Raw genomic sequence first — 26,188 nt, 5'->3', positions numbered from 1 at the left:
CTTTTCAGTCACTAAACAGCCTTTGCACGGGACACCCACCGAAGACGCAATGCTCAGGGACGGCTTGCAGACATCTGGGGTAGGAGGGAGGTGACCCCTGTAACGGAGCAAACCTGCAGAGCGTTCCTGAGCTGCATGAAAACCTGCCGCTGAATCTAAACACTTCCACGGCCATGGCCACTTTCTCCTCCAGGTACAAACCACGCCTTTGTGTCTTCCCTTTTATAATTCATTGCTGATAAGGACCGTAAAAGAGTCCTCCAAGAACTTCTTTATCTCTTTAGTTTTTATTAGGCCTTTTGAATCAGAAGCAAAGCAGTGCAGTGGAGCTCTCGCAGGGCGGCAGCATGTGCTGTAAACACAAGTGAAACACGTATTGGAAAGCAGATGCCTGAAGCTCTCCCTCGAGGCCAGTGCCAGCGCAGAGGGAAGAGGCTGGAAGGTCACTGATGACACCTTGATGCCTCCTCTAAATCCTGGCAGCCTCCAGCCCTGCCCAGCAGCACGGGGCAACCAAGTTGGTGAGGGGCCTTGAGCACAAGTCTTAAGAGGAGCGGCTGAGGGATCTGGGGTTGTTCAGTCTAGAAAAGAGGAGGCTGAGGGGAGACCTTATCGCTCTCTACAACTACCTGAAAGGGGGTTGTAGTGAGGTGGGTGTTGGTCTCTTCTGTCAGGTGGCTGGAGATAGGACAAGAGGAAATGGCCTCAAGTTGAGGCAAGGGAGATTTAGGTTAGATATTAGGAAAAATTTTTTTACTGAGAGGGTTGTCAGGCATTGGAACAGGCTGCCCAGGGAAGTGGTTGAGTCACCATCCCTGGAGGTATTCAAAAAGCGAGTGGACAGGGTACTCCAGGGCATGGTTTAGGGGGCATGGTTAATAGTTGGACTTGATGATCTTGAAGGTCTTTTCCAACCGAAATGATTCTATGATTCTATGATTCTATGCACCTCCCAGCCATGCACATGCACCCACAGGGAGGAAGGGAAAAAAAGATAAGCCCAGCACCCCTGCTGCACTTGGCTTCAGGTGCACACACAGCCTTGGGGGGGCGAAGGGGGGGGGGCATGCACGCCCAAGGGGCATACAGATCCCTAGTGCAGCCATGCCCTGGGCTGGGGGGGGGGGGGGGCATGCAGGAGCCCTGGGCACATTTAGGGGCACATAGTGCATGCAAGGAGAAAGCATCACGCACAGGTCCCAGCGGGTCACACACAGCTGAGACCACGCACGAACCCCTGGAACGCATGTTGGGAAGCCGGCGGGGGGGCGCAGGAGACGCGAGGGGCGTGCAGGGCCCGGGGGGGGGGGGGGGACGGACGACACGCAGGACTCGGGGGATCCCCTAGTTTTGCAGCAACAGCAGCAAAAACACCAGCAAAGCAGCAGCGCGGCAACAGCAAAACAGCAGCAAAGCGGCAAAGCCCCGGGCGCGGGCACCCCTCCCCGGGCCGGCGCGCGCGCGCCCTTGCCCCTCCTCTCCCGTCCGCCCCCTAGTGCGCAGGCGCACTACCGCCGGCCCCGGCACCTATTTCACAGCCACTTCGGGCCGCGGCGCCCCCACGAAATAAGTCCCGGGAGCCGGGCCGGGCCGTGCGCCTGCGCGAAGGCCGAGAGCGGCGCGCGGCGGAGCCCCGCTTCCCCCCCCCCCCCCATTTCTCTCACCCCCCCCCCCCACATCCCCCCCCTTTACCCCTCACCCTCCCTTCCCTCCCCGCACCCACCCGCCCGCCCAGCCGGAGCGGTCGCCGCCGCCGAGAACCGGAGCTGGGTAGCGGGACCCCGGCCTGAGGTAAGCGCCGGGCCCGGCCTCCTTCCTTCGTTCCTCCGCTTCTCCCCGCCCGCCCGCGGGGGCCTCCGCACGCGCCGTCCGGCCGCCGGGTCCCTGCGGAGCGTCAGGACGTTACGGCGGCGGCAGGAGACGACGACGGCGGCAGCGCCCGGCCGCCCGCCCCGCGCCCCCCCTCCCTTCCTCCTCCTCCTCCTCCTCCTCCCTCCTCTCCCTCCTTCCCTCCCTCCCGCGCGCCCGGCCTTGCCAGCGTGAGCGCGCCCACGCGCCCCCCCCTTCTCCCCCCCCCCGCCCCGCACCGTACCGCCGGCGGGAACGCGCGCGCGCCGCCGCGGGCGGGGGGGGGGCGCACCCTTTGCCCGCCCACGCGGAGCTCCGCGAGCCGCCCACCCCCCCGGCGGCGCTCCCGTGCACCCCCCCTCTGTGCAGCCGCCCCCCCCCCCCCGCGTGTTCCCCCCGTTTGTGCAGCCACAGCCCCCCTGCGCCTACCGTGCACCCTCATGCGCCCCCCCCCGCCGTGCAACACCCCACCCACTGCGCACCCCCCCGTGCCCCTGCTGAAGCCCCCTCCCCATGCATCCCTCCTCTCCCCACGCTCGCATGCAGCCCCCCCCGCCACACGCACCCCCTCCCTGCATGCACGCCTTCAACCCCCCTTGCTTGCTGCCCCCACGCACCCAGTGCCCCCCCCATGCAGCCCTGCCCCCCAGCAGTGCCACCCCCAACTCCTCCCCTGACAGCGCACCCTCAAAATCTCTCCCTCCTCTCCAAGTGGTGCAATGCTATTCTTTTAAATTTTTTTTTTTTCCTTCCTTCCTTCCACCTCACCCCAAATCTTTCCTGCTTGCTCGGTGCCAGCCAAGCTGCACCAGGAAGGACGATGTGCAAAGCCCTGGTGGAGCTGGGGTGCTCCCCACCGGCCCTCGTCCCCCTCCCGCCGCCTCGCTGTACCCCACTGCTGATGATTATTTGTCTTTTCAGCCCAATTTTTCTCAGTCCCATGCTGGTTCTTCCCCAACGGTACCCGAGCAACATGCACTTGTGCAGTTCAAGCCTTCCCGCGGTGCCTGTGCTGCCAGCCCTGTCAGCACCGGCGGGATGTCCAGAGCATCCCGAAACCGGGCACCGGGGCACAGACCATCGTGGGTAACACTAACGCTGCAAGAAGGGTTTTTACCCCAAAACGAAAGACGGGTGTAGGGATAAAGCAACAACAACAACAAAAAATTGCAGTAGTTAAACTGAATTCAGCCAAGCATCTGTGCTACATATTGCATCTTCGTTCACCGATGCGTAGCACCCAGGGGCTTTTATCCCGGTAAAAGGCAGCGGCTGCCATCCCGGTGCAGGAGCGAGGGGGACGGGAAGCAGGGAGCCGGCGTGCACTTGGCACGCTGCAACCCTGCCCGGTTCTGCCATCGTTAAAATGCAAACCCACCTTGCCCTCAGTCTGGCCACTCTCCCTCGCTTTGTTCCTTGCTGCTGCAAAAAAACCGAAGCGCTTCTCTTAGTGGCTTCGTGCTGGGCTCTACTGGAGGGACCAGTCCACCTTTAGCTACTGGTCTCGGATAAACCTCGTGGAGGGGAAGATCCTCCCATGGGTCAGGCAGGTGTTTCTGCAGGGCCTGAATCATTTTGCAAAGTCACGTCAGACACGTCGGGTTGGAGGACGGCTCCGGTGGTGGCCCGGGGAAGGTGGTGGGAGCCGAGTGGTTCTTCCACCGTGGTCCGTGCCGCTGCTCCGAAGGAGCCCGAGCTTGAACGGCCGGAGCTTGGCAAGGGGAGAGCTCGCATGACTGTACCCTTACCTGTCTCTGTAGGTACTACAGGAGATGCGTTGTAGTCACCTACTTCTCAGTACCTGGGCGTTAGCGTGTGAGTGAGCGCTGCTCGGGTGTTAAGGGGAGATGCAGATGTGGTTCACTCATGGGACGGGGCTGAAGATCTCGTCTGAAAGAAACTGATTTGCAAACAGTTCTATGGCTCTAAAAAGTGTATGCTAATTTTACCACACTGTCCTCGTAGCATTAACGCCCACAGGGGTGTTTGGAGGATGTTTATGTATGCGTGTATACGTGTGTGTTGGTAAAGGATATTTATTTCCCTTTCTGACCTCTCCTATTGCTTAAATGGCTTAAAACTGCTTTTAACTCTACAGTTACCTAAAATCCCCGGGCAAGAGGGCGCAGGGCGTGAGCTGGCAGGAGAGGTGGGCCGTGCTGTCCCCGGGGTACCGGGGCTGTCCCCCGTGAGTAACGTTGCGCTCGGGGTATGGAGGGTGGAGCAGCCGGGGATGTAGCGCAACCGTGAGAGCATAAAGACGCACGGCTCCTCGTGCCTTTAGTTAACTAGGGCTTGTTTTTTTCCCCCCAGGTTCCTTCTTGCGTATGAAATGCTGGCTTTGCAGGGGTGGGCGCTGAAGTCGGTTGTAAATGCAGTCTTAAATCTATTGCTGATTTATTAGAAACACACGCTTTGAAATAGTTTTCAGATGTCACTTTGTTTCTGCAGTCTTGAAGTGCTTTTTTAATTTGATTTCTTGAGTGTGACTTTGGAGGAGGGGAGAGTTCCCGCCGTGGAGGAGACAGTGATGAGCTCCTCCAGCAGCGTGCAATCCTTCTGAGATAGTTTGAAACAGATTTGAAAATGCACCTTCAAACTGAGCCTCTTCATAGAGTTTTTGGTGAATGTGAGGACCATTTTTTGTGCTTCCCATCTGCTCCCATGCTGTGCCCCTCACCACCTGCGCGCCGGTCCCTTCCCGTGCCCATCACCCTCGCCCAGCCTGCGGAGCGCGTCTTGGGTTACGAGCCTCCCCTTATCCCTCCTCTTGGGATGGAGCAGTTGGGGATTTGCTAATCCCCTTCTCCTTAGGAGCGCGGATTCCCTGCAGCCCCCCTCTCCCCTCGTTGCCACCGCGCCGATGGTCTTTCCGTGACCGATTTTATAGCAGGGAGACCTTTTGACGTGGAGCTCCCCCTCGTTTCTCTGTAGGCAGCTGGTGACTGAGGGCTCTCCCGCCTGGCTGCCCGTCGCTGCCCGCTCCTGCCTCGCGATGGCGACTCCGGACGTCAGCGTTCACATGGAGGAGGTGGTGGTGGTGACGACGCCGGACGGCGCGGTGGACGGAGGCGGCGTGGAGGAGGTGAAGACGGTGCTGGTCACCACCAACCTGTCCCAGCACGGGTAAGAGACGGGATCGGCGTATGCCGGGGTGATGTGCCGGAAAACCTTCCACTCATGGTTGTAGTCAGCTGGGCTGGGAGTATTTAAGCACCTACTACTTCTGTGTCACTTCTCACAGTGGGGACCTCAGCGATGTCTGGGCAATCTCCAGTTCCTTGTTACGTCCTTGCTGCCGCCCCTGGCACCGGACCCAGGGCTGTGGGCTCTGGAGCTCCGGGCTTACAGGGCAGAGCAGGCTCCCCTGTTTTTCTGTTCAAGCTGAGTTACCACTGGTGGTTTTAAGCTGGTGTTACCCGGAATAAAAAGCAATGCAACAGTTTGGTTTGGATGTTTCGGAGAAAACAAGAAAAAAAAAAACAAAACCAAACCAAAATATCTTTTCTGAGTGGACGTGGATGTTGGAATGGACACAAATCCGGTTGGAACAAGACACCAGTAGCTAAATCAGTACTTTTCTGCTATTTATTTCATGATTGCTTCACTAAGCTGTGTACCTCTGAGAGGTGAGTCTCCATCCGCAGCGTGGTGAGTGCGGTGCGGCCCGCCTCCTCTTCCCAAGGTGGGTTCAGGGCTGTGGTTTTTTTCGGCAGAGCTCTGCAGGAACCTCAGCTGCCACTGCTGGCAATAGGAGTGAGAGAGGTGGCCTTGAGACCACGCGGTGTTGAATGGAGAGGCACTGCTCAGAAAACCAGAGTGAATACATCTGATTTTTAAAGCGCTGCTGCTTTGCCCGATTTCTGCCTTTCTTGTTGGCATTTCAGATCTGGGGCTGCTCTTTGTTCAGGTCCGGTCTGGTCTGTTCAGCCGGTTGGTCAAGTCTTTGCTTCCACGGCCAAAGTGCCTGGCTGGTACCTTGAAGGGCCGTGTTGCGATGGGCTCTTTGCTTTATTTCTCTACAGTCTTTGACAGGACGGTGCCCAGAGACATTTTAGTGCTTTGCTCTTGCAGTGGGCAGAAAATCCAACTTGACACCCAGAGCTGGATCCGGGCAGGTGTGTCTGATCCAGAAGTCCCTGCGTTTGAAATAAGTGGGTAGCGAGCGGCTGTGTCTTGCTCTCCGCAAAACACGTTTGTCTCCTTTCCTCAAATACATCCTGCTGTTTCTGCGTCCGGGGACAGCTTTTACGTTACAGTGCAGGTGTCGTTCCCCTCGTTCTGCTGTAAACCGGTATAAAATTTGTTAACTCCTGGCAGGGGCAGGCAGCAGCGAGCCGCCGCCTTGGTGGGACTCAGTGTCCTGCTCACCTCTCCCCACCGAGGTGGAAGGGGGTGAGAGCCGGCAGCAGGGATGCCACAGGCAGGAGCTGCCCCTGCTGCTTCTCCACATCCTGGGGTCCGCGAGCACTTCCCAGAGCCTTTTCCATTCCCAAAAAAGTGGGTGATGGTGGGGAAGGAAGGCTCTGCTCCTCTTGCTTTTGGCCCACAGTGACTTCCTTAGCTCCCTCGGTGGAGAAGCAGCCAGATGTGAAACTTGGGATGTGGCTTTTCTTGGATGCAGAACCGTTTCTGGTTTTAATGTGGCTCCGAGTCTTTGCACACCCACGTGCAGCAGCGCAGCATTGTCCGGGAACGTGGATCATGGCAGAGGCTAGCTCAATCAGTTTGTTTTCCTTTTGCTCTTATTTCCCCTCCTATTTTCTTTGGAAACCTTTTCTCATCCTCCCAGTGTCCCCTGGATGGTCAGGAGCAGGACAGGTCTACACAGCGGAGAGAGGATGATTTTTATTTAGCCGCAGCTACAAGCGGAGTGTATCCTAGCAGGCATTAAGAGATTCCCTGAGGGTTTTCCATGCAGCTCTCTGGAGAAGGGCCGGTGGGCAGGCTCCTCGCTCCCCCCCCGTGCTCTGTGACGGCAGCGGATTGATGGGAAGGACGTGGATCTCGGGCTCGTGGAGCAAAACCCACCCAACTCCCGCTGTGTGTGCCGGCTGCCGGCACTTCACTCGCCGAGCAGGGCTGTGGGGCTGGTGGTGGGTGGCAGCACGAGCCACCCACGGTCTCTCCGTAGACTTGGATGGTTGCCTCCGCCAGGCTCCGCTCCTCCCGGGAAGACGCCGTAGCGGCGCTGGCTCCCTCTCCCTCTGTTTTCCCTTTGCAGCCCCAGCTGGCATAAGGAAAGCGGCTGCAAGCACGGGCTGGGATTCCTCGGCTTTGGCTCGGTCACCGCTCACACGGGAAGCCGGCTTTGAACTCATCTTATGTGGCACTTAGAAACCAAACTCAGCTTGGGGGTTGATGCCTTTTTCTAGTGCTCCTTTGGGTATGGTTTTGCTATTTAAAAAAGAAAATTATACAACCAATGGTTAAGAGCTTAATTCATTCGTGTGTGTTTAAGATTGAATGGAAAAGGCAGAGGGAAATGGGAAAATAGTAATAATCGGCAAGAAGCTTTGCTCTTTCATCAGCGATTGGAAGGGATCTGTGCTTGATGCTCTGATGAGGTGCTTGTGTTTCTGATCAGCATCCCCAGCACAGGTTTCTGGTGGAGACTTTCCTCTCTCAAGTTTCGAGGCAAGGCAGGAGTGGAGGAGAAAGGAGACACAAGCCCACTGCTTTATCAGCACGTGCTTTCTTCTCTCCCTCCCATCTGGTTTATGGATTCTTCCGGAGAGGAAGATGAGAGCCATCCTCCCCCAGCTTTGTCATGGCAACCAGCAAAGGCAGGACCAGCTTGGTGGGATGCACCACTGGGGCTTGGAAGATGTTTGAGTTTTCTCCTGCATCTGCCTCAGTTTGTTCCTCTGGAATGGAATGGGGAAAGCAGTGTGGAGAAACTCACCTTTTTTTTGTGTTTTCTCTTCCCCACCAGTTACATCTCTAGGGCAGACACAGACTTTAGTTGCTTGGATTTTTCATACGAGCTGTTGAAGTTGGGTTGTTTGCTTTTCCCTGGAGGATGGGGTTTAAGATGTGGGCTGGGTTATTTCTCCCAATCCAGTCATGCCTTTTGGTCATTTTTTGGAGCGGCACGAATGCGATGGAGTCCTGGAGGAAGTTGTTTCAGGTGCTGACTTTCTGCTGGGGTGTTTCTTCTAGATAAGTCAGTGGAGGTTTTTGATCTGGTGGCAAGCGGAGGCAGATCAGAGTCAAGGCTGTGGAGTGCTGGGCTTTGCGCACTGGAAGTGCCTTCTGCCTCCTGCAGCCCTGGCACCCTGCTGAAGTGGTATGGCTGGCTTTTCTCCAAATGCATCTGGAGAAATGCGAGAACCGAGCAGCAAACTGGTGAAGGAAAACCAGGTTACAATTCTTCCATTTTTCTCCTGTCAAACTGCCACTTCTGTAATATTCACCTGTGTGCAAATGCGTTAGCTCTGAGTTTACCTTTTCAAATCCTTTTGCGCTATGCGTCACCTTTCCCTCCCAGGGGTCTGGGTTGTTGGTCACTGCGAGCTGCAGAGGCAGCGTGATATTCCATGGTGCCTTTCTTCCACAGCTGGGGCTGCCTTCAGCTCTCGCTTCTCTGAAGTAGCATCTCCCACGTTACTCACCCAGTGAGGCTGAGCTGCTGCCCACACCAGTTCCCTTATCTCGCTGCTGCTCCCCATCAGGTACCTGCCCTGCAGCTGGCAAGGGGAGGGATGCTTTGAAGCTGCAGTTCCACCCCGGAGCTGTGTGTTAGGAGGCCAGGATGGAAAAACCAGTAGCTCTTGAATTTGCTTTTCCCTGTGGCACCACAGGTGGGAAATGTGGGTGCCAGCGAGTCACTAGGACCATTCTTTTAATTCACCCGTGGTACCAAAACAGGGTAGATTTCGGGTTTGTTTTCTCCTTACAGTCTTCCTTAGGAAGTTCATATGCTGAAGTATGTGAAAAGTTAACTATTTCCCCCCCCCGCCCCTGCAGGACAAGCTTGCTACAGTAATTAGACATCTTCAGTAACAAAACCAAACACACACCTTAAAACCCATTAGGAATGGTCCCTGCTGAGAGCTGGCCATGATGCACAGGTTGGATCTGTAAGGGTACCAGCGCGGGCTTCCTTGCGTGCGTCCCTTGCAGTCAAGGGGGTGAGGAGCATGTCCTGGATCACAGCCCTAAATGCCTTTCCCGTCTGAGTGTGCACTGAAGCTTGTTAGAGGGACTTGGGGCTCTGTACGCCACAGTGAGAGCTGGAACGGGCGAGCAGTGAGGGTGTGGATGCTGTGCAGGAGCAGCTGTGTGTCTCCATCGGCAAAGCACCAAGAGAAGCCGGAGATTTCTGGGATGGGGAGGATGAAAGCAGTCAGCCAGCTATTAGTTAATATCATGGCTATATTGAGTTGTAAAAGGCTTAGAGATTGGATCGTGAGAGCCTATAGCTCATGTTGTGTTATCTCTGCTCACGGATCTGCTGTTAGGGTTTGTCAAACTCCTCTATAGCATGTTTGCGGCTCCTTGAGGTCCTGCTCCCGTGTACCAGGGGATTCACCCAGTCCATCGCCCAGACAGCGGCAGCATGTTTTGCACATGTTTTTCCTGGGGAAATCTCAGGCAAAGCTGCCAGAGGCTGGCAGCGACTTCTGAGCAAGGGGCCATGCTGACAGCATCCCTCCACGCCAGCTCCCCAGCACGGGCTGTGCCGGAGGCAGCTCCATGGGGCTGGGATTAAAAGGGAGGCGAGGCAGAGCCGGCCAGGCTGCTGGCAGCAGACCTGCCTGCCTGCTGCGGGGCTCTTCATCTCCGTACAGAAAAATGGAGCTGAGCCTCTCAAAACCAGAGCTGACTTTTAGCTCTTGTGGGAAAAAGTAGTCCGAGTGACTTTTGAAGCAATGTCTCCGTGGGGCATCGGGTGTGGGGGTGGCACATCCACGTGGCTTAACTCTGCCTCTCCGACTCTCTTACCAGCGGTGACATAAATGAAGACACGCTGGAGACCGAAAATGCAGCTGCTGCGGCTGCCGCTGCCTTTACAGCCTCCACGCATCTGAAGGAAGCGGTCCTAGGTAGGTTCAGCCCGTGCCGTAGCCCCTCGGTTGAGCCACACCAGCTCCATCACCCCAATGTGGCACAACCCTGCGCTGGTGCTGGCCGAGAGGGTCCGGTCGCTGCTGTGCAGAGCTGCCGGCTGGCCCTGGGGATGCTCTCCCGGGGGTACCAGGGATGCTCTCCTGGGGGGTCCCCAGGATGCTCTCCCCAGCATCCAGGGGAGCTCGGAGAGCTGCAGGGGCTGGGTGATGGGAAGGGAGCTGGTAGCTGCTGGCTGGGCTGCTGCTGCCCTCTCCTGGTGCAGGATGAGACCCTGTGTCTGGCCACCGCCAGCTTGCAATGGGGATGTCAGTTTTGCAGCGAACTTGCTGGCTTTGGTTACAAGTAAAGGTGAATTTATTTAGTGAGCAAAGACTGTGACCAGCTGAGCTGGAGTTGACTTAACAGTTTTACTCTAAAACCAAGGGTGACTTTATAGTTACCCGAACAGCATAATTCCTTTCATTTTTGTCAAGAATTGAATTTTTTCAGCCCTGGCCACTGACTTCTCAGATTTCACACACTTAGCTGCAGCCAGGTGGCCATAAATCTGCCTGTGCTGTTTTGCCTGAGAAATTTGGGTAGTCGGATGCTTTAGTAGCAAAGTGCAAGTGAGTGGTGGCCACAAAGCCCAACACACCCCACCATGCATTGTCTACCTTTTTTTTTTTTTTTTTTTTTAAATCCTGAGCATCAAAACTGCTTTATCGCTGGATGTGTGCCTCGAGGTGGTGAATTGGGGCTGTGACTCATGTTTCTTTTTGATCTGTCCCTTCCTCTGTTCCCTGTGAGAAGTGAAGATGGCTGAAGATGAGGACAGCTTGGAGGCAGAGATTGTCTACCCCATCACCTGTGGGGACAGCAAAGCCAACCTCATCTGGAGAAAGTTTGTGTGCCCCGGGATCAATGTAAAATGTGTGCAGGTGAGAATAAAGAGCCCCGATGCTGGGCGCGTGCCTTCCCATGCCCGCGTTGCAGGCTCACCCGGCTTGTCCTGGTTTTGATGAGCTTTGGTAAGCCGCTTTGCATCAGAACTACATCATGGTGGGAGAGGAGGAAGTTTCCTTGGGACTGTGGTACCTGATATTTGTCGTCTTGGCCAAGCTGAGCAGTCCTGGCTGGAGACATGCTGCCTCAATTTAGCTGCGTATTTGGAGAGTTTGAGAAATTTGGGCACTTTCAGGGTCTGCTCAGTTTGAAAGCTGAGAATTTGCTGAGGAGTTTATTGGTAGGAGACCTACTGAAGAGCTTCTACTGTGTCCTGGATAACTCATGGTTAAAATTTGCATGAATTCAGGAACATACCATGAGTGATGCTGTCATAAGCCATTGCTGGCATTTGTACACAGACTAAACAATACCCTGCTGAGGGAGTGTCTCCTCTGGGCTCTGTTGCAAGAGAGCTTTCCAAAGGATGGTCCTTGCCCTTCGTAGGAGAGATGGTCTTTTCCATCCCTGAGGCAGAGGACAAGTACTGATGCAGATAATGCTGCTGCTGCTGCCTAAAATCAGTCCTCTTTGCACCAAAGCCCATGTACTTGTTCAGAGAAGCAGTTTGTCACACAGTAGTGGTGAGTGATCTCTATGTTGGTCAACGTGGGCATTGAAAAGAGGAGGCCTGGACTTGGGAAATCCTTTCTGAGATGGGCTGTAAAGCAGTTCTTTAGAGGACTGCCTGATTCTGCAGCTTGCTTGTAGGTCAGCACATGGGCTCAGGCACAGCTGGGCGTGTAGGGCAATAAAAGAAGGGGGAAGAGCTGGCTGCTGATACGGTGTATGCCAAGCCCCTAAAGCTGGTTTTTGGTAGAAGTGGGTGTGTGCTGTGAGGGAGGCTAGAGGTTTCACTGATATCGATGGTTGGGCTCGGTAGCAGGAGGTCAAAGACCGAATGGCCTTCTCCTTCCCTCATGTGTGAAGGGCACAGCGTGCCCGTGGACCCAAATGTCACCAGGAGCAGCCTGGCTTTCATTGTGAGTCTGCTCATTAGTGGGAGCGTGAGTGGCTCACTGCTGTTAATGATACTTCGCACAAGCTATGGGGTTTTTTCCTGGCCTTCCTGGCTGAGCTGGGCATTTAGCAAATTCCTCTGTGCTGCACACCCCGCCAAACCCTTGGCTTTGAGCAGCTGTTAACTAACCATCCATGAAAGGAATATTTGACTTGAATTTTTTTAACTCGGTCAATGTTCTCTAGTCTGGGGAAGTGTGTGTCAGCCATCTGTTTTGGTGGTGTTATTTAAACAGCACGTTGAGGCTGTGATGCAACTGCATTCCACTGCTGGGCACCGGGAAATGCCATCCAGGCAGCCTGGCTCCGCTGCCGAATCATGCTCGCAGGGCACGCTTTCGGTATTTTATGGCCTGTTGCACTGATGTTGCACTTCTGCCTTTTGCAGTTTGACGATCACCTAATCAGTCCCAAGGAGTTTGTCCACTTGGCGGGCAAGTCAACCCTGAAGGATTGGAAACGGGCGATCCGGATGAATGGGATCATGCTCCGGTTAGTACCTTCATTTGTATCTGCAGAGCAACAGCGGAGAGTTCTTCTTTCTAGGGGATAACGGTGGGGTGGAACAAAGCCTTTGGCACAGTTGTTTCACTGCTGAGAGAGCAAATGGGCCACTGAATGTTTGTCTTAATAACAGCCTGACCCCAAATGTGGTCTGTCCAATGGCTTTGCTTTATTCTTGTTCCTAGGGAGTCATTTGGGGCAAGAAATGTTTCCCCGGTCTTTTTAGGACTTGAACCACACCAAGTTCCCAGCTGGCATAAGGTCATTGAAAATTTTAATGGCCACTGGTGGTCGGGCTGTGCTATCTATGGGTTCTCAGTGTGACCTACCAAATGGAAGTCAGTCTGGTCATCAACTAATGCTCCCATTGCAGCCTGTCTGCTTTACACCACTTTTGCTTTGCCAAGGACTTATTTAAAGCTTATTTATGCAAGCATTTCTCTTCTCTAGTCTTAACTACAGTAATTTAATTCATCTATGGTCTTCTTGAACACCAGCCTGAGACTGTGATTTAATTAAAGTCTGTCTCTGCCTGTAGGCAGGATAAAAAAGCATCACCTCTTTCCCCAGGAATTGTCAGTGGTTTTGTACTCTTTTAACAAGGTGACATTGCCTTTGCCTGTATTCTTCTGCTTCAATGCAGGCATCTCCCATGTTCCTTCTAAGCAGCTTTTGCTCCACGTAGATTTTGCATAATAGGCTTATGCTTTGGTAAGGCAGGCCTTTCAAGGAAAAAAATTTCACAAGGAATGTGTGAAAGCAAGCCCAGCAGCCCATGGGAGCAAATCTTGGGAAGGTCAGGTTGTTGTTGGCCAGCAAAGCCTGGGGATGCTCTGGAGAAAACGTGCTTAGACTGGGAAGATCGCATGTGCCAATGTTGCAACCTCCTTTGCTTAAGTGGAGAGCCCTTATTTTAGTTTATAAATAGGGTTATGCCCCTTCTCTTTTTGAGGTGTAGAGTCAAAAAGGGAAGGAAGGGACTTCTGGCTATCTGACCCTGAACTGAGACTTCAGCTGACCCTTCTGCTGGAAGCTGCAGGCGTGCACGGGGTGGGGGAAGGTGCTGGTGGGACCAGACTGGGACCCTCTCTTCTCCCTCAATGAACCAGGAGTTCATCAGTCCCAGCAAGGGTTCCTAGTTAAAATTACAGACTGCCATGCAGCAGGGCCTGCTCATAGAGGTGGGACCCACTCTGAACCAGCTTGTTTGGAGGCCAAGCATTGCCCTGCCGTCAGGAGGTGGGAGAGCAGCAGGACGGGGTGGCTCTGCCTCTGCCGTGGGGAGCCCCACGGGCACGTGGGCACGCTCAGGGTAGGTGTGTGTTGCTCATACAAAGGTGGGGGATGTCCTCGGAGCACGTCGGGAGACCCCAGGGAGGAGGACCCTGTTCAGTGTCACAGGCTGGGGATAAAACTGCTGCATGGGAGCGTGGGCTAGGGTGATGGGGAAGAGCTCTCCCCACTTCACTGCCGTTACAGGAACGGCAGTGTTTGGGCTCTAAACGGTATGTTTTCCCTGAAGGCTTCTAGCCAGCAGAAGATCTGCTGAGAGCAGTGTGGTTTGTCCTGATGCTTCTTAAGGTATGTTTAGTTTTACAGGGATATATCCTTAGGAGAAGCTCATGTGTCTCTTGAGCTTCTCACCCAAGTTGAGTGCTCCGGGGGTGAAGAAAAGGACTTAACTTTCTTGGACTAAGGAAATTCATCCTCTCTGGGTTGGACTTGGAGAGGAACCTTTTCAGAGGGCTGAAGTCCTGCTCCCATCCTCCATCCTGCAGGAGGATGTGGGATGTGGCAGGGAAGTGGTCAGAAACTGAATCTGCTCCAGTCCTTTACCACAGCTACAGCACGAAGGGCTTTTTTCTCCCCATCCCAGCCTCCTGAAAGGCTTTACCACCACTGGCATATTGCATGGTTGTTGGATTTGTGCGCGTGGCCAGTACGGAGCAGGCTGTGGATGCTGTTTTAATTAACTCTTAGTTAATGCTGCCTCTAAGGTCAGGACATGGGGGGATTTGTTAAGGGAAATTCAGACTGTTGCTTCTGCCTGCTCTCCTGGCTTTTGCTTTTTGTCAGGAAACTTTGAGAAGTTTGGGTGTGAAGGCTGCCAGGAGCTGTGTCTCAGAGCTCTCTGTTCCCGCTGACGTGCCTGTGCTTGCTCCCTGTCTTTCAGAAAGATCATGGACTCAGGAGAGCTGGATTTCTACCAGCACACAAAGGTCTGTTCCAACACCTGCCGGAGCACCAAAATCGACCTGACCGGAGCCAGGGTGTCCTTGACCAGCCAGACATCGACAGAGTACATCCCTCTCACTCCCGCTTCTGCGGATGGTACGTCCAACCATTCCTCACACCCTGAACAGGGGCTTTGAAGCATTAAAGCACAACGAATGTTGTGTGACCAACACCCCTTACGGTTGCCTCTCTTTTTGGCTTTGCGGGTTGTTTTATCCTCTGCTTTCTCTCCCTGCTCTGTTGCAGGGTTCCCCATAGCAGAGGTAGGCAGAGTTGTTGTTAGAGCATCTCAGGAGAGATGCAATAACTCACCTAGTTGCTCTGTAACACTGCATGACCCAAAGAGCTGCCCTTCTGGCCTCCTGCCTTACTCCAAACTGTAGCTGAAGCAGAAGACTGCAATTAACCTGTAAGGAAACAGTAGTTGTTGCTCAATGAAGTTCCCTTCTGTCCTCGCTGCTGGTAGGACACTGTGTCCGTAGGGCTCATCCCGGGAGGCAAGGATCAGCCTGGCTTCTGCACCACAGGGTGCCAGGGTAGGAGTTCCTCCTCCTCCCAGCTCTAACCTGACTTTTCTGGAATAATTTAGGGGTTTTCAATTAAGGCTCCCTGGCTGAACTATTACCAGGTTTGTCTGATGAAAGATTAAAGAGAGCTGGGGGATACAACAGATTTTTTTTTTTTTTTTTACCTGCACTCGTGTATGTAGTTCATAAAACTGGATTTAAATGATGTTGCAGCTATGTAGCTGTAGCCCAAAACTTAATTTGACTTATAATTACAGGCACCTATTTTATTGGAAAGCTTTCAAATTTCTAAGTACTTCTATATTTCTTAACTCCTTTTGCTTCTAAGAGTTAAGAACAGCCCCCGAAGAGCCCCACATCCTGAGCTCCTGCTGGTGTCTGTGGGAGCAGAGCAAGGACAGGGTGAGCCCCTTGGCCGGCTCTGCAGAGCGTCTTCGGCACCACAGCCCGGTGTTGTGGTGGGGAAGCTGATGCCGATGCACATTGCAGCCTGTCTCAAGCCCTCCTGTTAAACATGGACATCAGCTTGCTGACAGGGAGATGCTTCCCACGCTGCTGGGCTGCACTGGAATAACCAGAGCCCTGAAGGCTGCAGAGTAAAGGAGCAGAGTAATTGGATTTAATGGCTCTGGCCAAGCATTACAAACGCTCTGCACAGTGCCACGGGTCTCTGGCCAGATTCCCCTTCATCCCACTCCTGCGTGCGGCTCGAATGACGCCGGTTCCCCCGGCTCTATGGTAACAAAACTGTTGAGATTTGGCAGAGCTGAAGGGAGGGAGGGAGCCCCCCTGCATCCCTGCACAGCAGGGGGATGCTCTCCCCTTTGAGGCTTTAGAAACCCTCCAGACATCCCACTCCTACAAAGTGTAAGCTGGGCAAAAAGAGGATTGCCAAAGAAATCAGACTCTAAATCTATTTGACTTTTGCCCTAGGCAGTACTAGTGTGTATGCAGGGGGGAATGAGAGGGGAATGCTGCTCTTGGGCATGTGTTCTTGTGCAAGGGTTGCAGAAGTAATCCCTGGGGTATTGCACTCCAGTGCAGAAAAATAAGTACTGCCGCACAGGAACCACGTGCGGCTTCACCATCCGCTTGGGCCTCTGTCTCCGTTCAGCTTTGAGAGCTACATTCAAATAAAAGTGGTCCTATGTAATAAAAAGGAGAAGTGGCAGAAATGCAGCAAGGGAGTGCTTTGCTCAGAAACAGCCCATGAAAAATACAGAGGAAAAATCAGGACTTGGGGGTTTTTTTCTTTTCTTTTTTGCTATTGGTTGCAGTGAACGGATCCCCGGCTACAATTACCATAGAAACGTGCGAGGATGCCAGCGATTGGAGCACCAGTGTCGGAGGTATGGCTTGGGATCCCACCGAGCACATTCCCCGAGGGAAAAAGGGAAATGGCAGGGATGAGGAGCAGGACCCTTCTTGCTGGAGCAGCCCTGCTTGAGCTTCCACTGGGATTATTCATTTGCTGCTTACCGGCACATAGGACTGCATTATATCCCGCCTGTGTGCGGTCTGACTGCAGCATCGTCTTGGGATGAAATTGTTTCTAAGCACTAGGATGTCAAAGTGTAGCCCGAATGCTCGGTGTGGCTCTAGGGGAAAAAAAAAAAAAAAAAAAAAAAATCAGAGGGGTCCTAAAATCATTTTTGCTCTTCTGGTGTGCTCTGAGCAATGGGCTTTTCTGTAGCATCAGTGTCCTGTTTGTGTGCGACAGAGGATGGGGAAAGCGTGTCCTTTTCCAGCTGCCCCTCCTTCGGGTACACGCTCTGGCTGGGCTTTGCCCCAGCACCCTGTACCTCCAGCCTAGCAGGACTTCACCCTTGGAGGGGCCAGAAGGGGAACCCAGAGCGGATCACAAAACCCGCTCTGAGGATTTTGAGGTTCTCCCTTGCTTTCTCTTTCTCCAGATGACACCTTTGCTTTCTGGCGAGGCCTGAAGGACACGGGTCTCCTGGAAGAAGTTATCCATGAGTTCCACCAGGAGCTAGTGGAGACCATGAAGGGCTTGCAGCAGCGAGCGCAGGATCCCCCGCTGCAGCTCGGTGGTAAGGACCCGGGCACAGGCATTCAGAGGCATCTCAGGAGAGGGGCTTGTGGATTTTTTTTTTTTTTCCCTTAGGGATATCTGGATGACACTATAGGGACATAGTTTGTCATAACTCAATCCCATTTCTGGCTGCTTCCCAAGCAGGCTCTCGGCTGTGCTCGGGGATGCTTCAGGTGGCCTCAGTTCTCCAATTCCCTGTGCCTGGGGCTTCCTATCTGCTGGCTCTGGGTCTGGACAAATGCTTGGCTCAGGACCTGAGGTGGAATTTAGGCCATCTTAGGCCATCAGAATAACAATGCAGCAACCAGCTACTGTGCCAGCAGATTTCTTATCACCCCTGCTAAGCAGGAGAGGACTGTTTATATGCTAGTGACCTCTTGCACTTTCTCATTACTTCTCCTGTCTGCTCCTCTTCCCCAGCCTCTTGCGTTACCCTCGCACAGATTTTGGCCCCCTCAGCTGAATATGTTGGCTGTCGTATGGCTTTTTACCAAGCCACAAATAGTTTTTGTGGGGAATTTTGCTTTCCTCAGAGATCTGTGTCTTGTTTTTAAGATGCTGTTTTACTCAACAACGTAGTCCAGAACTTTGGTATGCTGGATCTGGTCAAGAAGGTCCTGGCCAGCCATAAGTGTCAGATGGATCGCTCAAGGGAGCAGTACACGCGGGATTTGGCAGGTATGCCCCTGGGACATGCCAATGCTCCGGCACTTCTCACCACTGCCAGCGTGTTTTCTTTCTGTGTAAGAAAGTGGGATTTGTGTTAAAGCTGGTGCATGCTAAACCAGCCGCGGTAGGACTGGCTGCTGCTCCTCCAGGCATTGCCGCGGTCCCTGGGAACCTTGTCCTGGGTCCGGGCTGAGCCAACCCTCTTCTCTCTCCAGCTCTGGAGCAGCAGTGTGATGAGCACCGCAAGCGAGCAAAGGAGCTGAAGCACAAATCGCAGCATCTCAACAACGTCCTGATGACCCTCACGCCCGTCTCCGTCCCCACGCCTTTAAAACGTCCCAGGCTGACCAGGGCCACCTCTGGACCAGCTGCCATCACCTCCCAAGTCCTGTCGCAGCCGGCGCAACTCGCCGTCACCCCCGGCGTGCCCGTTTCCCAGCTTGCCAACCTCCCTCTCGGCAAAGTGGTCTCAGCCCTCCCGCCCTCGGTGCTGGGGAAGAGCCCGTCCCAGCCTCCCACCGCCAGCTCCCCGGCCTCCCCGCTGCTGGGAGGGTACACGGTACTGGCCTCCGCCGGCTCCACCTTCCCCGGTACGGTGGAGATCCACCCGGACGCTTCCAACCTGACGGTGCTGAGCACGGCCGCGGTCCAGGACGGCAGCACGGTTGTGAAGGTGGTGAGCCCCTTCCAGCTGCTGACGCTGCCGGGACTCGGCACGACCATCCAGAACGTGACGCAAATGGCTCCCGGCGGGAGCACGGTCGTGACTGTCCCATCCAGTGCCACCGAGGCCGCCGGCGACGAGCACGCTGCCACCTCCATCGAGGTGACCGCGGTGGCCGATGAGGCAGAGCAGAAGTGAAAGGGGGGACTTACCTGGAGGGACGCTGGCCGTGCCGCTCTGGGTGGAACTGCCTTTTCTCTGGCTGCGCTGCGGGATGAGGAGTGGTGTAACGAGGGGCATGGGTTAACGAGACTCAGAGCGGCTCCTTGGTAATGAGGAGTTTCAGGTCAGAGGGAAGGAGGGGGAGGAAAGATGCCCGGAGAAGGGAAAGGCAAAAATGCTCTGCCTTGTTTGGAGGAGAGAAAAAAAAAAAAAAAACCCACCTTATTTTTTTATAAAGCTCTCTTCCCCCGTTCTCTTGGAGTAGTTCTTCTGTTCTAGCTCGTCAGCCCTGCCTTGTTGGCATGCATAGCTGGAGCAGCATCCGTTGTAGGAGCAGGGCAGGGAGAAGGTGGTAGCGAAAGGAAAAGCAGGTGAAGTGCTGAGCGGGCACCGATCCGGCTGCCAAGGGGTCTGGCGTGAACTGATGGGAGGCGTCAGGGAGCCGGCTGCTCCCCGTCCCCGGGGGGCTCCAGGGAGGGAGAGGGGATGCTGAGAGCAGGCTGTCTGTGGGATGCGTGCAGTCATCGAAACCAGGAGGAGGCTTTATGGCAGCGCGGGCGCAAGCCCCGGGAGCTGCTTCTGCATGTGATGCTGGCTTTGGGTGGCAGAAACAAGCGGGAGCTCTTGTGACCGTGGTCACGGTGGGTTGCCCAGGTCTGCTGGGGGAAGGAGCGGGAGAGAGAAACCCAGAGGGCTTGGCGAGCTGTAACTTCTGAGGATTTAGGGTCTCTTTCTAGTTTTCTCCCCCAAAAATCCATTCTTTGGGATTTTTTTAAGCAAACAGCGATTTTCAAGCAAAGCCCTTTGGTTGTGAAGATCATGCTGTAAGGCAGAGATGTGCTGTTGAATGTGCAGAGAGATGAGCTGAACGGCCGTGCTCCGAGGAGCCTGCACTTACTAACGAGGTGTGACCCTGGTGCAGGATCAGGCCGGTTCCCGGTCCCCAGCATCTTGCCAGGCACCTCATCCCGTGGGAGCTGGGCGCTGCCGTTCCCTCCCCGCCGGGTTTGAGCAGCTGTTCTGTAACGGGGTGGTTGACCCCCCCCAGTACCGTTTGACCATTCAACTCGCTGCGAGTCTCATCTGGTCCTGTTCTAGGGCACACGCGTGCCGTGCAGCTGCAGCGATGTTCACAGTCTCCGGCTGGAAGGAGGCGGGTGCTTGAAGTGTTGGGGTTTCTACAAACTTGATCTGGCAGCAGCAGCGGCGACAGGTCACTTTAATGAGCTAATAAATATTTTTTTGAAAGAGTGCTGCTGGTTTATTGTGTTTCTGTCTCTGGTTGTGGCAGCTGGGGTTGCGAAGTGGGGCTAAGTTGGGACAGGAACACACTTCTAATAAATATAAATGCACATGTACATGTGCTCTGTGCTCGCTGCCATCCTCACATGTGCAAAGCTGCTCCAAATCCTTTGAGGGTTGTAAGCACGTTGTGATGCTCTCTGACTATCCTGGGTATTTAAGGATTGTCTGGGATGGGATGTACCCCTGTGTTTGGGGTGTTTATTAACCACAGGGAAGAGAAGGGGGTGTTCTGTCTGTCTGAATCTGCTAGCTGTGTTTGGGGGTGCTGGTCTGGTAAAACACCAGGAGGAGTGAAATGTGGGGAAGAACCCCTAGGGTTTGTTAGACAAGACCAGTTTTGTATTAGGAGAGGGTGATTCTCCTGTTGGAGGGAGGAAGAGAAACCTCTCCATGCTGGTGCGGACCCTGGCAGACATGTGAGTTTAAGCGATTTTGGTGCAACCTCTGTTGAGTGGGAGCGGTTTTATCCCAAATGTGTTCATGGAATAAAAGGATTTATTATTTTTTTCTTTGCAGATGATGCTTTTAATTTCAGGAATGGGAAAGGTTGGTGCCACCCTGCAAGCCTGGCAGAGCAGCAGCCATGAGGAAGATCGTCTGTCCTGGCTGCAGGACGGGGCTGTCCCGGCTGAATTAGGAGCCGTGGCTGTGTCGGTGTGTCCCGGCGCTCTGGGGAGGCACTGAGGGAGCAGGGGATGGAGCGGAGAGCTTGTGTGCATGTGCTGCTCCTGGGGAAGAACCTGGAGATGAAGCGCAGGGGTGGCCACGCTGCAGCTCTGCTTAAAGTGGACGCTTGGCCCTTTCCCAGTGCAGCAGACAGACAGATGCTGTGTGTCTGTGGGAAGGCAGAGCCTGTTTCTGTAGAGTTCCTCTTTGTTAGCTGCAGGGTCATTATTCAGAAACCTCTAGTTCTGTGTGTCACTGCCCCAGCAAAACCATTAAGTCAACCCAGTATTGGCTAACTCTGCCTCTTCAGCCAGGCTAGCTTTGACTATCGCTTAGGTCCTCCTCGTAAGTAAATTTTAACTCCTTCCTTGTCCCGGGGAGGGGGAGCACGGCCAGGCTGGCCCTTCTACGGGGACGGAGGTGAGGAGGTGTGTGGGGATGGGGGGCTTTGCTCTAACACGGTGTTTGCTCTGCAGCTGGTTCAGCCGTGGTCACTGGGGTCGGTGGGCAAGGACATGGCTCAGCAGTGCCCAGTGCTCTGGCAGCCCCCAGCCCCTGCAGTGGGCACAGAGGTCCCTGGTGCTCCTGGAGGACGGAGAGGAGGTTGCAAGGGGGTTCTTCTCCATGATCCTGTGGTTGGGTGAAGGTTCCTGCGTCCTCTCTTGAGGGCAGGAGCTGCCGTAGCTTCAGCAACTTGGTATTTTTAGGGGTGTTCAGCAATTTTTGTGTGTAATGAGTTTTGTTTTCAAACCCAGTCCTGGTGAGATGGACATGGCTGTCAGGAGGGCGGGTGTTGCAAAGGGAGCGCTTTGCTTTGAAACGGGCAGGTGTGGGGAGGCAGAATTGCCCCGAAAGGCTTTTTGAGTTTGAAAGGGTGCTGGGCTGAGGTGGGCGAAGCAGGAGAGGGGTGTCTGTCTGTCCTGCCTGGGTGCCCACCGGTGGGTGGGGGAGCCCTCAAACACTCACCGATCTGGCCTGTGCGTCCCTAAGTCACAGTGGATGCTGTGAGCAGCAGCATCATGCTGGATGTAGTTTAGGTGTCTTAAAAAGTTGGGGTTTACAGACTCTGTGCTTCTGCTCTTGTTCAGGGATGCTCGGATCACTTTGTGTTGTTTTATTTTTCCACCCTTTGCCTGGGATTTGAATGTGGGTGGATGCAGCATCATCCTGGAAAAAAAATCTCCCTGCAGCCATGCCTACACCAAAATCTGCATCCTGAAATGGCGCAGGGAGGGTTGTGGGGCCGTCGCTGGATGCCTGGGCTTTGCTCGTGGCGCTCGATGCCGTCTCCATCTCTGATGTCAGCAGCAAACTTGGCACCAGGCACTCACTGCCATGCTGTCCGTAATGTCCTGCCTGCAAAGTACTAGTTTTAACTTAGAAAAGCACCTGGAGGTTATGAAGCTGAGCCAAGCGCTTTTTGGGGGGCCGTGCAGGGCTGGGCTGTCCCCAGGGTGTCCCCGGTGTGGGCAGGGTGTGCATGGGGCTGGTGAGCCCGAAATGTGGCTCCCAAGTCTGTCTGTCCGTGGTGTGGCTGGGGCTGACCCGGCTGCACCTAGCACTGATAACCACCAGTTCCTCAAGCTGTCTTCTAAAGAGTTACAACACGCAGTCAGGAGGAAAAATTATTTATTCCTCTAAGGCATTAGATCCTGTTTCGTTTTGGCTGAGCCTGAACCCGGGGCCATGGTTGATTAGGAGGAGTCCTGCCTAATCAGAGGCTTTTCCCTCCCAGGCTTCCTGCCCTTAAGATATCACAGTCACTTATTCCTTGCTATCTTTGTACTTGGGACAGCATTAGTATGTCAGACTAAGGAAATACGAAGGGTTGTGATCACCATGAGCTGCCTCTTGCCTCTCCAGCGTGAGCAGCGGTGCTAAGCCTGACCCAGGGGCGCATTTCTAGCCCAAAGCCCCCCGTTCCCACGCTGTGGTGGTGAGTGAGGGTCCCTCTGTAGCCATGGGGACACCTTCTCCTAGCAGTGCCAGGGACTGGAAAGTGTTGGTGCATTTGCCCAGCCCTCGAGAGCTGCGGGCCGAGCATCCTGCACCAGCCGTCTCCGCTTTGGACAAACCCATCCAGGTTATCCAGGGGCTGCAGGTTGAGAGGGGATGGCCAGGTTGAAGGGGAACAGCTGGAGGGACCTCCTGCTCCTCTTTAAGGGGATCTGAGAGGTGGCATCTGAGCATGGGATGGGGCAGGGTTTGTGGCATCTCCGCGCTGGTGTGAGCAGCGGTGGGGACACGGCAGTGTGGGCAGTGAGTGCCGGGGCACTTTACCTGCCCCGGAGGCTATAGATGGCTTTGCTGGCAAGGCATTCCCAGTGAGGGTGTACTTTGCCCTGCAAGGCAACGCTTCCTAGGGATGCAAACAGCTCTCCAAGCAATAAAAGCTCTGCAGGCAGATTTTGGCTGGTGCAATCCTCCCCTCCCTTTGCAGCAGCTTTCAGGGCAGCCCTGTCTCCCTGGAGAGAACGGCTGGGATGCTCTGGGATGCCCCGGCGGTGTGATCGGCTTCTGCAGCGGCTGTGCCACTCCTCAGCGTGCCGCGGTGCTTCCCCGCTCTGTGGAGAGCAGCTGGGGACTTGCAGGGCTGTCAGTAACTCGTGGTAGGGTTGGGGCTGAGGCTTGGGAAGGAAAAGCAAGGGGAAGTCATCTACAGCAAGCTGTAAACAGGGATTATCAGTTAGCGTGTAGCTAGCTGGCCTCAGGCTGGATGCAGCAAGGATGTGGCCACTGGGGCTCGAGCAAGATGCCACGGGACTTTCCCCCCGGCCAGGGCGTGTGTGGTTGGTTTGTCTCCTGGTTCTTCAGCCCTGGTTTGAGCAGTGGTGGTAAACCATCGCTCGTGGGGAGCACGTTCCACCTGCAGATCAGGGGCAGGCTCTCCCCGCGGCGCCGACAGCGGCACCGAGACCCGGGACTCTGCGTTGGGGACCCCCCGAGCCCTGCCCTCCCCAGCGATGCTGCGCCCACGGGCCGAGTGCCGCTGCGGAGCCGGGGTGGGCTCCCAGGGCTGCGGTGGGTGTCGGGCACCCCACAACTGGAGCATCAGAGTGAATCCCAGTGGGTCAGTCTGCCACGTGAGCCTGGGGTCCCTGCAGGAGGACCGGGGCTCCCACGTGCCCACCGGTGCCCACTGTGCCAGGCCGGTGCTGCTGGCAGCTGCCTTCCCAGGGCCCCCATGGGTGCTCCGCCGTGCTCCCCTTTCCTTCCCGGCACGGAGCCGGGCAGAGTCCCGTGGGGAACCCAGGGCTGCTCCGCTCGCAGCCGGGGCGTGGAGGACTCTAATCCAGAGACAAATTACATAAAGGGCTGCAGATGACTCATGTGAGTCCCTGTTTTCCTCCGGGTTGTGTGGTAATGGAGGCACAGCCGCTTACATTTTCTCCTCCAGGCATCCGCGGGAGAAGCCTGCAGCATTTGGGAAAGACACGCAGAGGCTCCTGCTGCCCGGGCATCCAACTGGCAGCATTGCAAGCAGAGCTGTGCCATGGTCCTGCCCGGCAGCTGCCTGCACTGCTGCCCGTGGGCTGCCAGGGAGCGGGAGGCTGTGAGAAATTGTCAGTTCCTCTGTTGCTGGTTTTCTCTGGGCTGGTTAGGGGTGTTACCGGGGCAGGAGATGCTCTAGCATCTTTGCAGGAAGGCCCTCCTGGGTCCTAGCTCATCCTCGGACCGTTGTGCAGTGCACAAACACAGCGTACCCAGGGCTGGGGGGGGCTGCAGCCAAGGTATCCCCCCAGAGAAGAAGCGATGGCTTTGTGGGGAAATCCCTCCGTGGCTGTCGGTCACATCACCGCGGGAATGGAAACCGAAACTCAAGGCTTTCAGCTGGGTGGTGTTTGTCTAAAATCAGCAAATACTGGGTTTCGGCTCTCCCCCACCCTGACGCTGGTGATTTGGTGACGCAGCTTTGCCTCCTCCCTGCTCCGGCTGCGGCTGCCTGGCCCAGGCAGAGGCTTCCTCCGCTCTGCTGGCCAGAGGTTAAGTAACAGCAGAGCCTGGCTTCTCCCCTGGGTTTCTTCTCCGTTTCTGTCGCCTTTTTATGCATGCCAAGCCGGGCCAGAAGCTTTATATACGATAGTGAAAGCTATTTTCTCCTGGCTCCTGGAGCTGGGGCTCTAGGGAAAATATCCCACCTTGAAAATCAGAGTGAAACCTCCAAATATTTCACCTGTAAGATCACAGTGAAGCCTCAGTGCCCAGGCTGCTCTGCCTGCATGAGGCTGGCACTGTCTGTCCTGGCTCTGGCATCTTGGGGAGGGGGGGGGTTGTGGGAGGGTATTTTGTTTCTGTTTTTTACTGCTGTCTGATGATGTCTGGGCTATTACAGAGATATTTGCTGTGGTTTAGAGTCAGTGCTGTAGAAAGGATGATTTCTGCCCACAGGCAACACAACCCAGGGACAGGCTCCATTGCTGTTGCACGTCCCGGTGCCTGTGCTCGCTCTGTGCCGGGGCTGCGGACCAGAGCCGACACCTTCCCAATCTCTTTGGCTTCGCTTGGCTGCGGGGCTGCATCTTCGCAGGGGAAGGGACCGCTCCTTTCCTGGGCAGGGATGGGCCCCCCGCACTGTCCCAACAGATAATGGTTCTCATGGCAGTTGCAAGGAAGAGGCCGGGAAGCTGCTTCCCGGGCAGGAAAGCCGAGCGTGGGGGCTTTGCAGGGTCAGACAAAGGCTGACAAAAGGCAGAGAGGAGCAGAACGCAGCCCTGCGGCCGTGGCCCTGCCGCGGGCAGCCAGCACGGCTGCCGGTCTGGCAGTGACTGGGGCTTTGGTGCATGGACCAGGCGGGTTTGCTGCCCGGGGATGGCCGGTTCCCACGACCACCCACTACTCTGGTGGGTCCATCCAGCACCCACAGGGCTGGGCTGCCCCGCACCCCTCCCTGGTGTGAAAGCCCCTTTCCCTCGGGGCTCCCTGGGGTGCTGCTGGATGGGAGCAGGGTAGGGGGGTTCCCTCCGAGGCACCCCCTGGGTGCGACCGCACAAAACTGAAAGGTAAAAAACCTCTTCCTCCTTGCTTCGGTGTTGACAAACAAGCCAGAAATGTCCCTGCCCGTCCTTCGTCCCCTGCTCCTGCTGCCAGCGTGCCCTGCGGGCTGGCTCTCGGCTCCTCAGCGTTTCCTCCTCCCGCTTGTTTTGCGGAAGAACTTTTATTTCCCTCACCAATGCTGACTTTGTGCCGCGACCCCTGCGCGGCATCACCAAGCACGATGTGCCCATCCTCGATGGAGGGATTTAACAGTATTGCTGTCAGCAGAGAAACTTTGCCTCCGGTGCTCGCAATCTTTTACAGTCGCTCGTAGTTGGAGGTGTGTTGGGTTTGCCTGGTTGTTTTCTAGGGCTTGCAGCTGGCCACTGGCATTAAGATAATTGTATTTATCTTAATACTGGTACATTTCCAGGCTGGGGCCCA

General features: G+C 55.2%; 1 protein-coding gene across 2 annotated transcripts; it reads left to right on the top strand.

Annotated features, from left to right (window-relative positions):
- The first annotated feature begins 1,702 nt into the window (after positions 1 to 1,702).
- Positions 1,703 to 20,050, top strand: GMEB2 (glucocorticoid modulatory element binding protein 2). Of its 2 annotated transcripts, XM_052784138.1 has the most exons (10): positions 1,703 to 1,791; positions 4,783 to 4,974; positions 9,799 to 9,896; positions 10,714 to 10,841; positions 12,314 to 12,417; positions 14,603 to 14,760; positions 16,469 to 16,540; positions 17,105 to 17,242; positions 17,800 to 17,922; positions 18,129 to 20,050. In XM_052784138.1, the coding sequence occupies exons 2-10, from the start codon at positions 4,844 to 4,846 to the stop codon at positions 18,773 to 18,775; spliced, it is 1,599 nt and encodes a 532-aa protein (XP_052640098.1). In that variant the 5' UTR covers positions 1,703 to 1,791; positions 4,783 to 4,843; the 3' UTR covers positions 18,776 to 20,050. The 2 variants fall into 2 exon arrangements, with proteins under 2 accessions (XP_052640098.1, XP_052640103.1); XM_052784143.1 differs by lacking the exons at positions 1,703 to 1,791; positions 4,783 to 4,974 and having other exon boundaries at positions 10,719 to 10,841.
- Positions 20,051 to 26,188: the final 6,138 nt, after the last annotated feature.

The sequence above is a fragment of the Harpia harpyja genome, chromosome 1 (assembly GCF_026419915.1).
Source record: "Harpia harpyja isolate bHarHar1 chromosome 1, bHarHar1 primary haplotype, whole genome shotgun sequence".
NCBI lineage: Eukaryota > Metazoa > Chordata > Aves > Accipitriformes > Accipitridae > Harpia > Harpia harpyja.
This window is presented reverse-complemented; position numbering and strand designations above follow the sequence as displayed.